This window comes from Clytia hemisphaerica, unplaced genomic scaffold, assembly GCF_902728285.1.
Source record: "Clytia hemisphaerica strain Z4C2 unplaced genomic scaffold, Clytia hemisphaerica genome assembly, whole genome shotgun sequence".
Classification (NCBI taxonomy): Eukaryota; Metazoa; Cnidaria; class Hydrozoa; order Leptothecata; family Clytiidae; genus Clytia; species Clytia hemisphaerica.
In genome coordinates this window covers 582,975-594,413 of record NW_027104247.1, presented here as the reverse complement: position 1 = coordinate 594,413, position 11,439 = coordinate 582,975, and the positions used below count along the sequence as shown (strand labels likewise).

At 36.2% G+C, this 11,439-nt stretch overlaps 2 protein-coding genes across 2 annotated transcripts in view; one reads left to right on the top strand and one right to left on the bottom strand.

Annotated features, from left to right (window-relative positions):
* The window catches only part of LOC136816356 (keratinocyte-associated protein 2-like), a 13,284-nt gene extending 2,221 nt beyond the window's left edge, over nucleotides 1-11,063 (top strand). The window contains exons 2-5 of the mRNA XM_067072678.1: nucleotides 8,433-8,590; nucleotides 9,302-9,365; nucleotides 10,072-10,138; nucleotides 10,839-11,063. Coding sequence (XP_066928779.1) covers nucleotides 8,433-8,590; nucleotides 9,302-9,365; nucleotides 10,072-10,138; nucleotides 10,839-10,944 — 395 coding nt within the window. The 3' untranslated portion in view covers nucleotides 10,945-11,063. The remainder of the gene's footprint in view (nucleotides 1-8,432; nucleotides 8,591-9,301; nucleotides 9,366-10,071; nucleotides 10,139-10,838) is intronic.
* Nucleotides 1-11,439, bottom strand: part of LOC136816359 (DDB1- and CUL4-associated factor 12-like) — a 216,426-nt gene that overhangs the window by 63,200 nt on the left and 141,787 nt on the right. The window lies entirely within an intron of this gene.

The following is an 11,439-nucleotide window of genomic DNA, read 5'->3' as shown; positions in this document are numbered from 1 at the left end:
TTTTTTAAACACTTTTTCCACCGAAAACAAATAACTTTTACAGACTTACCTTCCCCAAACCATTGAAGAAGCCTCTACTAATTAAGTAAATGAGATAAGGATTTCGAAAAAAAACTTTCGAATTTTTTATCGGCATGGGCGATAAGGGGGTGGGGGGGGTCCAACTACATACCGATAAAAAAACAAGATTGAGACGAAAATCCTTTCAGCCAATTTCTTTCTGATTTCGTCCACAAACTCCACTGAAAGCATATGATTTCACTAGCTTTCACCTTTGCGCGCAAATTCGCAACTTTAAAAGTACAGTTTTGAAATAGCTTTGATAAAAAACTCTTTTTCATTGGCCAGCGCGCTGCCTTTTCCTTCGAAATGTTGCGACTTCATCCCGTCATTTTAACTTTCGTTTTGATTAACAATATCAATGCGGGTATGAACAAACTCAATGTTGGTGCACAAATAGACAAAAATTCAACGATGACGGGTGGGAAGGCGATGGCGGACAAGATTGGAGGAAATTGTGTTTTCAAAGATGTAAAAGTTGGACTTGAAAAATTTAGGCCGATAAGAGCAAGGGGGGGAGGGGGTCTGAAGCTTATCGGCCCAATGCCGATAAAAAATTCGAAAGTTTTTTGTCGAAGACCCCTAAGATAAGATAAAACCTTAAAATCAATCAGAATTTACAACCTTTCGTCCAAAGCAAAAGACGTGCTTTTCTCGCCGCCATTTTGTTTTTGAATGAGAATTCTAGAGAATTCCATTCGTTTCCAGCTCCCGCGGTCTTTTTTCATCCAATCAGATCGCGCGATTTCACTTTCGCTTTCTCTAGTCCAATAAGACAGCAGGATTTGAGTCATGTGACATCTCTATTGAAAAACCCGCGCGGAATACAGGGGGTCACAAATAGAAATACAAAGGGGGTCACACTACTGGCTACAGGAACTGAAAGCAAGCAATTAAGGCCAATATTTTTGGTTTTTCTGAAGGACAAAAGGTATAGGAAGCTTTACTGAAAGAGGGATAAGGCTGGGACAATCTATCTAAAAGATATGGAAATAAAAAAGGCACTTATTTGGGTGATAATTAAGATTTTACTTAGAAACTTTAATTCTCTTACCCCCGTCTCGGGCCCCCCTGATATGAGCAAGGGAACCATGATGGCCACCCCTACTGAAAATTTCAGATCAAAACAAACAAGGAATTAATTCCTGTAACTCGAAGAAAATTGGAAAAAGCTGGTTTTTGACTGTTTCTGATCCTAAAGTGCTATTTTTTGGTAAAAGCTATGCAATTTATGTTTGGATTTCTAGAAAGCTTACCCATTCATTGTTAATACATTTTTTATTTGAAAGTAATCTCTTCATGGAATAAAAAGATATAGTCAAATCTCGTAGGGTCATTTTTCAAATTTTTTTTGCCAAATTCGATTTTCGCATTTCGCCATTTTACCCTACGCAAACGCACGTGACCCGTGCCTAAAATTTGAGCCAAGCCAACCTTGAAAACTAATTTGAAGATCAACTTCACCAGAAAAAAATCTACGGGGGAGGCGGAACCCACCTAGATCCGCGCACCGCCGGATAGGCTATTTCCTGGAAATTTTGCCGGACCTCAAACAATGACCCATTTACATGTTCGGAATTATTTTTACTTTAGCGCGCGTATAAACAAGGCCTTAAAAATCGAAACGCTGTCTCGGGAATTGAATGACAAAATTTGGTTGGTTGATATTTGGCTGCTGCACGTTTTATTTTGTTTCAAACTTTCAAGTTTTAATTAATTGTCTTGCGAACTTGATTCAGGTAACTCTCATCCTTGCTGTGCAAATACATCCTGTAGATGACTGATGTTGTTTTTTCTGAAAGCTAGATTTCCTAGTGTGACTAACTGACTAATGTAATGTATTTTTTGGATATGGCATGCGGAAATAGTGTCAGGACCTGCAGGCGACCTAGCAGGGTTTGGTATGGGTGTGGTTATTTATCAGATTAGCTAGGAACTGGGTTATTATCAGTTAGGGCACGTGCGTTTGGTTTGGGAACGCGAAACACGAACGCAAACTACCCATGTCTAAACTTTTCAATTAATCTCCAGAACTAACAGATTTTTTGAAATTCTGTAAATTGAATTGAATTGAATTGAATATATTTTCGCTGCAACACAGCAGGATAACCCCTTACAAAAAAAAATAGATTTCTCTAATACAATGGGGAACCTAGAAGAAACTGAAAAATTATTACAGAACTAAAGAAAAAATGAATAAACGATTATCTAATAGTGACAACAAAATAGTGAATATAAGAAATATTTTTACTTTTATTTTATGACAATTTCTTTGAGTAGATTTATCTATAAAGTTCTTCCTGTTACACCACCCACCCCTCCCACCCTGGGAAAACACACTAAGTTCAAGCACACACAATACACGCACACACAGACACACACACACAAAGATTATTCGTCTTCAGCTTTGTATTTGTCTAAATAGAATTTTGTAGCTAAAGATTTTAGTTCATCGGTATCAAGGTTGTGAAAATCAGTGTCAGGATGATTTATTAGTAACTCATTCCATTGTTTTGACGAAAGACGAGAGAAAGAGTTAAGTCCAAAATTTGTGGTTTTGACCGTTGAAAGTTTTAGTAGTTTAATAGCTTTGCCCCTGGTGCCAGTTTTGTGATCAATTTCATCAAAATTAAGTGTTGATAGGACATCAGATGGAAGATTACCCTGGAGGTATTTTTGAATAAATAAGATATTCATTACTTTCACCTGATCAAAGATTTTGAGTAATCTAAGCTCAGCAAACAGGGGAGTGGCAGAAGCTCTTGGCTCACTAAAGGTCATGAGTTTTAGTGCAGTGTTTTGAAGAGTAAGAATCCTATGTGTGACAGTATTGTCACACAGTCCCCAGAGTTGACTAGCATAGCGAACATGAGAAGCAAAAATTGCATGATAAATGTTTAGAAGGATGTGAATTGGAACATAGTGACGAAGTTTGGATATTGCCCCATTTGCCCTTCTCAATGTAGCAGCAACGAAAGAAGTATGAACCTTCCAGTTTAGATGATTGTCAAGGTGAACACCCAAATACTTCACACTCTTACTTGGTGATAGAATTTTCCCGCAAAGCTTAATTCTTGGAATATAGTCCATCTGTCTCCAAAATAACAAACTCAGTTTTGCTAGCATTCAAAGAAATTTTGTTGGCATTAAGCCAGCTGACTAAAACTCTGAGATCAGCATTAACCCTCCCACAAAGACTCCATACAGTTTTTGAAAAATTTAGTAAATGAGTATCATCAGCAAAATGATATGTTTCAGAGGTTCTTATACAGCGGTGAAGATCGTTTATATACAACAAGAACAGCAGAGGACCCAAGACTGAACCCTGAGGAACTCCATGATTAATAGATTTTAAAAAGGGAATTTGAGCCTGCAAGAGAAACATACTGGGAGCGGTTAGTGAGGTAAGATCGGAACCAGTCGTTAACAATGCCTCTGACTCCGTAGTGATCGAGTTTTTCAAGTAAAATTTCGTGATCAACTGTGTCGAAAGCCTTTTGTAGATCGACAAATACACCACAGGCAAACCCACCATTGTCAAGATAGTTTCGGATACGTTCGACAATATTAATGAGTGTATGCTCAGTAGAGTGAGCCTTACGAAAACCAAATTGTCGAGAGTAGATTTGATTATTGTTTTCAAGAAAGTCAGGGAGACGTGAATACATCACTTTGTCAAAAAAATTTTCAATGTTAGATAAAAGTGAAATTGGCCTATAATTAGAGACTTCAAGGGGAGAACCTTTGTGTTTGAAGACAGGCACAACTTTAGATATTTTGAGAGTAGAGAGAAAAATAAGAAATATCAAGTCTTAAAAGTTTAAGGACTTTTATAGGAATACTATGAGGGCCACTTGCTTTATTTATTGAGAAATTTATTAAAAAGGTCCAAGTTCCTGAATAGTTTTACTATGTTCTGTGAAAAAATCATAACCATCAGTGAAATACTCGTTCATCTATTTAAGATTGAAGAAAAAAATTTGCGAAGAAAAATAAACCACGCGTGTTCCAAAAGAAAAAACAATGCAAATGCGTCAATCCGTTCAGCTGACCAAAATGACACAAAAATGACAAAATGACCTGTCAAGACATTCTAATATCTTTTCAACCAATTTCAAATAAAAAGTATCTTGACAGAATAAATAAGCTTTTCATATAGCCAAACAGAATTACCATAGCTTTTACCAAAAAAAATATATCAAAGATTCAATTTCAGCCATTTTCAGCCATTTTCAGCCAAATCAAACTTTTGTTCCTAAAAATTTATATCAAAAAACTAATTTCAGCCATTTTCATCCAAATCCAACTTTTGTTCTTGCTGGGGCTTCGTGGAAAATTATCCTGTCAATGTGTAAACATTCCGTATGTTTCTGATGTACTTGACTACCGGTTGTCAAACCGGGAACCGGGATAATTACGGGGGTACTACAATAAAAAGTTATGCAAGAAAAACCATCATTTCCACCTCAAAAGGTGACTTTCTTTGCCAACAACTTTTGCGAATTGTTCCCCTAATTTCCCCTTTTCATTAGGTCTTCCTCTATCTTATATGCTTCAGAAAATCTAAAAACATTGGCCTAAAAGCTTAGCCTCGCGTAGACAGGAGACCCGTCGTGTGTTTTTTATAATTTCATGTACACAAGACGGGTTCGAGCTGTGAGTCTAATATTGGCTAATCCATGCTATTTTTTCAGCTTTGATAAACTGATGGCGAAATGAATAGCATGGTTTGGGCTGCCAGTTTGAATTTCCCAACTCCAAATGACAGTTGATGAATTAGCCAATGAAAGTTTGTTTTAGTTTCTATGTTCAAAATGCTATAGAAAAAAAAGCACGATTCTTTATTGGCTAATTACTCATTTTTATTTGGGAAATTCAAACGGGCAGCCCAAACGCTATTCATTTCAACTGTAAAAAATGTGAGTCCAATATTAGACTCACAGCTCGAACCCGTCTTGTGTACATGAAATTATAAAAAAACACACGAAGGGTCTCCTGTCTACGCGAGGCTAAGCTTTTAGGCCAATGTTTTTAGATTTTCTGAAGCATATAAGATAGAGGAAGACCTAATGAAAAGGGGAAATTAGGGGAACAATTCGCAAAAGTTGTTGGCAAAGAAAGTCGCCTTTTGAGGTGGTGCTTTTACCAAACAAAAAGTGTATGTGAATGTGGTGTGGTGATGGTACTTATATGTTCAGTATCTGCGAGAACGCAAGGTTCTCCCGTACTATGCGAGTATCATCATCGATACAGCACGGCTCTGATGTGTCGCAAGCACAGAGTACAATGTCTGGTAAGCGCTGTGATTTCCCTATTAGGGGTAGGAAAATATCCTGGGATAGGGCCCGGTCCGATGATATTGGAGGGTCAGCTTCTCTCTTCTCTCTTTCACCAAACAAAAAGATATTAAAAAATCTTGACAGGTAATTTTGTCATTTTGGTCAGCTGAACAGATTGACGTATTTCCATTGTTTTGCCTTTTGGAACACGCGTATATATACAACCATATGGTTGCAATCTTTAGGAAAACTATTCAAACAGTTGAAAAACATAGAAAATAACCCACAAAGTCCCAGAAAGTCAGAAAAACGTAGTAGAGTAGAGACTGAAAAGTATGAAATAAGTCCAGATAATTAATCACTTTTGTGGTATATAGTGGCAGCAACAAACAGCCATCTGCAAAATTCAAGGGCTGTACAGGCTGTCCAACAGAAGACGTAAACATTGGGCCGTTTGTTTTGGTTTCCAAAACAGACGAAGCAATCAAAAAGAAACATGGCAAGAAGTAACATTTGCCATGGAATGAAAAATCGATGTTTCTCGATTTGAAAAAAATTGTCAACCTTTTACCCACCCACTCACTAACGTCGATTTTAATCTAAAATCGATTTGTGACCCCTAATATGTTCCATTGCATATTGGTATCCACAAAACTTATTCAAATTCAGTCAGAAGGCTGGTCAGTAGTAAATAATCGAAAACTCAATCTAAGCACTGAGTAGGAAGAGACCACTTTTTTGTTTTTATTGCAAGTTGAGATATAAACATTACATGGGTAATATTTGTAAAAAGTGTTTATGTGTCAACATGGAGGTAATAAAGATATAGATGGAGAGAAAACGTCTCGGTAATGACCTAAATGGTCGTTCAAAACTTTTATAAATCTATTCAAAGCAGCTTTTCTTGATGTACCATCATTAGAAGCAAAAAAAATCGAAATGTAAGTTTATAAGAACAGAAGTGAGAATGTTATCCTGATTGAAATAAACATATTACGCAAAAAGTTCTTGTTCAAACGCGATACAAAAATAATTTTCTCAAAGTAAGGTTATAATAGTTCTATGATTTCATATCCATGTATTTTTAGGCGAACACTATGAGTTTCAGCACACTTTCCTTGAAAATTTCTTCATTATAAATCTTAACGTCTAAAAGGAAGGGGGCTTTCATATTCTGATGGATGATTAATTAAAAGGTTACGTAATCGTAATATAGAATTCTTTTTGAAATTTATCGATGATTTTATGAGAGGGGACCCTTAGAAATATAGGATTTTGTGCTTGTTACGGCAAGCTTTTTCTTATTTTGATCAACAAAGCTATTATCTCACAATAGAGTTGTTAAAAATCCAAAATCTTTTTATTCAGTTTTTTATGAACTTAAAAATATTCCCATGAGTGCACACAAAATCGATCACTTTTTCCCATTGCAACCAAGGAGCCGTTTACTTCCGATGATCCGGGGGGTCGCCCGACTTTCGAACTTTGGACCCTTACCGGGATTAAAAAAGAGAAAACCAAGGAAAATTTTGTGAATTTTACGACCCTTAGCGGGACTAATTTGACCAATTTTGACCAAATTTAGATCTTTCAGGGGGTAAAAAGTTGAAATTTTCCTATTTTTCCGACCCTTAGTGGGACTTAAATTTGATTTTCTGATTTTCCGACCCTTAGCGGGACTTTGGAAGTCCAATAAAGCTACCCTTAAGCGTGGCACATACCGTACCCTCCATTTGCCTAAGTACCCCCCGGTACTTAGGCAAATGGAGGGTACGGTATGTGCCACGCTTAAGGGTAGCTTTATTGGACTTCCAAAGTCCCGCTAAGGGTCGGAAAATCAGAAAATCAAATTTAAGTCCCACTAAGGGTCGGGAAAATAGGAAAATTTCAACTTTTTACCCCCTGAAAGATCTAAATTTGGTCAAAATTGGTCAAATTAGTCCCGCTAAGGGTCGTAAAATTCACAAAATTTTCCTTGGTTTTCTCTTTTTTAGTCCCGGTAAGGGTCCAAAGTTCGAAAGTCGGGCGGCACCCCCCCGTCGGCTCGCAACCCTAGTACCCCCCTCCCCCCGGGCCGATGATTAGGTACAATGGAACAAAAGGAGTTAATTCTCCATCTATTTCTTATTACCTCCATGGTGTCAACTAATGTAATTGCATTGTTGGAATGAAAAAGAGTTGAGTCTAGTCTAGCCTAATTATTTTCAGCTGTTTGGGAGTGATAAAAAATCATGAAAGATTCAAAACCAAAACAAGGGGTAGTAGATACGTGTTCCTGTCCAAGTTGACGGATGAGTCAGCTGTTTAGAGGCTATGAAAGTTACCTCTCTGCTTATGAAAGTTATCCCAATTGACAGTAGCATACTCTGGCATACTATCAAATCAAATTTAAGTGCAAAATTTTAGTATAATAGGAGATTGTAGTATGCTCCATGGTCTTAGTATGCTACGGTTAAACTTGATTGCTCAACAGCTCCGCGTTATTGTTAGCGAGTACCTCACCAAAAACCGGGGTTTTTCATCCCGTTTCTTAGTAACCACTTTGACGATTTTCGAAAAATAGAAGCCTTTCAAGTGTTTTGACGCAAATTCGATTTTTTTTAAAATACTGCAGGAGCTTCAAACGTTTAAAGTGACGTCAAAAAATCGAATGTTTAGAGCCCGAAAAGCCCGGTTTTCGGGCTCAAAACATTCGAAAAAGTCGCAAAGTGGAATAGACGTTACAGCGTAGAAAAAAGCCGTGACGTCTAGTATAGGCTACGTTATTGTCAGATGTTAGAAAAACGCCACTAAATCAAGAGGCACCCCTCAGTAAGAGAATAATTTTTGCTGCTTTTGCTGTGATAGACCTTTTCCTATTATATAATGTTGAATAATTAAAACAATTTTTACCTAATCGTTACGCATAAACAATATCACATTAAAACTTGGCGGCCATTTGATGGCAGAAGTTTAAACCCGCTTGTATTGAAACTTGTTGAATTACAGTATACCTACTTTCAGAAATGGAAAAGACGGGCTCTATCAGTGTGTATAGAATTATAAGGGATGTCAAAGAACACAAATTGTTTTCATTTTATCTTCTTCTTTCAGCTACTCTTCCAACTTCTGTATCATGTGTTGTATCAAGTTTTCTGTGCTTGATCACTTTTGCTGGTATGCAACTCTTCAAAACACCATTAGGATCTGGTAAAATGATGACCATCCTTGGTGGTTTTTTGGGATCACAATTATTTGTATTTGCACTGACTGTATCTTTTCAAAAAAATATCTTAAATTTGAGCTCAAATGTATAGTTTGACCTACAGTAAGACCTTAAGTTATGTATCTTTAATGAGAGAAAACTATTTTTAGATTTTAGTTCGACCTACATTTAACTAAAGAGCTCTGTTGTTTGAAAATCATAAAACAAAATGTTTCACTAGGATAGAGTTCAGTAGAATCAAAGGGAAATACTTCTACTTGACTCTGAGACCATGTTCACACGTTACTGGTTCGTTTCGCTCCGCTGTGATTTTCGTTACGGATCGAGATTGTTCATATTAGTTTCGAAACGTTTCGGAGCAACAAAACGGAGCAGTTCTGTTCCAATAAAAAAGTGGAGTGAAACCGTTTCGATCTGTTTTGCTGTGTAACGTCTTCTTTTTTGACGTTTCGAATTTTGACGTTCACACTTGTTTTCGGAACCGTTTCGTTTCGGAGCGAAACGGAACCGTAAACGTCTGAACATGGTCTGAGATTTTCCGAATACACAATAATTATTTTTTTGTAAGTAATTAGATTATCGCTAGAGCTGAGCCTCAGATTGTTCTTGAATTTGTTCTTAGGTTTCGGCCAATCTCCAATAAAAGCGTGTATTTTGTGATTTAGATATTCTTTGAAGTTATTTATTTCTTGTTATTACTACTCTAAATATTAAGATAACTTTTTCTTAACGAAATTACAATGATAATTAACAACAGGCTATCAATAATTTCGAAGTGATGAATATGGGACGAAATTTCCAAGCTAAACTTTTCCCTGAAGGTAAGATAATTTTTTTTATTCAAGCTATAATAGCCCTGAAAGTCTGCAGGGTCGGCACCAGTGAAACTGCATGTCTACTACACCTTTAAGAGCTTGTAACAGGATTTCATAATCAAAATTTAAAAAGTCCGAGTGGGAGTGTAATACTCGATATAAACAAAATGACGTCATATGTTTTGTACAAAACATGTAGATCAAAGTGACGTCAGAAGAATTCGGATTCAACGGTATAGACCAATATTTTATTTATTTATCAAACCAAATTTACTCTAATTTATTGCCCCTATTGTAAGTATATCTGAAATATAATATTCACGGAAAAAAAAAAAATAGACCAATGAAGTATAAGCTTGAAGGGCTAGAATCGAATCTGCATGGTAGAATTAGAAGCCAACAAGTCCTACCAAAGTTGCACGGCCTAGCGTGGCCCGCCTGCATTTTACACAAATGGCAGATTGAAACTTAAGACTTACTGTTAAATTTCGAAAATAATATCACTCGAAAAGAAAAGAATTGCTAGATTGAATTCGTCGTCAAAAATACGGCACATATTTTAAGGCTTCATTTTTTCTTGCCTGAGAAAGGTTAGAGATTCGATCCTAGCCCTTTGGGCTCATACTTCATTGGTAATAGACCGGGTATAGCGTCAAACTTTCTGCAATGCAATAAGATTAGTATTAATTTTTGTCTTTGATTCTCTCTTTAGTCATTCTAGCTATGTTCATTGCTTTAATTGCATCTGGTATGGTTCACCGCGTCTGTGTCACTGTTTGGTGGGTTTCAACTTTTTTCTTTCATTTTTGGAATTTGCCAAAGCATATCTTGGGGTAGCTTTCTAAACGTTTAAAAACCATACTTTGATATTATGACATCTTGTTGTCATTATAAACCGTCCCTGGAGGTTTAAACCCAGCGAATTTTCCTCCGTTGTCGGGCTACGAAGAACAAAATAATCAAACCAGGATCTGTTTAATAATTAATTAATTAATAATAAGTTGCGAACTGTTAAAACACAAAGAATTAACCTCGGAATGGGCTTTTTCTGTTAACAAGGAACTAGAATATCAAATTTTTGTCATGATTCTCATGGCTCATTTACAAAAATTAGGATTAAGTTTCAAAATTCAAGCAAAGATTGAGTTTCTGCCACTGTTATCCGATTGCAGAAAAGGCCTGGAAATTTCTCTGGACCCAAGCTTTACTAGTTATATTTTTCGAGTAAATTTCCTTTAAATCAAGTTATTAAAGTCTGAAAATAAGCTAAGGTGTTAAAATTTCACGTCCTAAAATTAGAAAAAAATCTCTAAAAGGTTGACACTCAATCAACGGAAAAAAAAACTTTTTGCACGGAATAGCGAAAAACCTTTTCGCCTCCAATTAGGGGATAACCCTGATGGTTTCCGCCAATTAAAGATTCCACTATATTCTGTTTTAGTTTACGTCTTTTTCAAATATTCTTTCTTCTATTTTCAGTTTCATCTTCTCATGTATCGCCCTTTACTACTTAAACAATATGTCCACCTCAAGCCAACCCGCCCCTGTTGCCCCCACCACAAAGAAAGGAAAGAAACATAATTAATTACCAGTGTCCGTTTGATGGATTGTAATTAGTTATTTTGTCATTTATTTTGTAATAGCTTTCTATTTCACTTAGTTGTTTTCTTTTGGTAATAAATGGGACATTTTCATAAACAAAAAGTTTTAGATTGTACGACTGTTTTCCATGAAATAACTTTAGATAAGAACGTTTTCAACAAACAGCAGTTCTAAATGAAATTGTGAGTTTAAACCACTTTTCTTTCAAGTCTTTGGCTTTCTGAAAATAATACTAAATTTTGGCTCACTGCAATGCTGCAAGATTAACATCTCAAAAATATGCAAATACTTTGGGGGCAGATTCAAAACACAGAAGAACTTCTCAAGTTGGACATTTCGACTACCCAGACACCAAAGTAATTCTCAACAAATTTGATTAAAAACTTTTTTAATTTCGGAAACTTTCAATCTCGCTCATTAAAATATGTTTTCAGATTTTTTTGTATCTGTTTTGGATCAAAAGTTATAATCCTCCTAG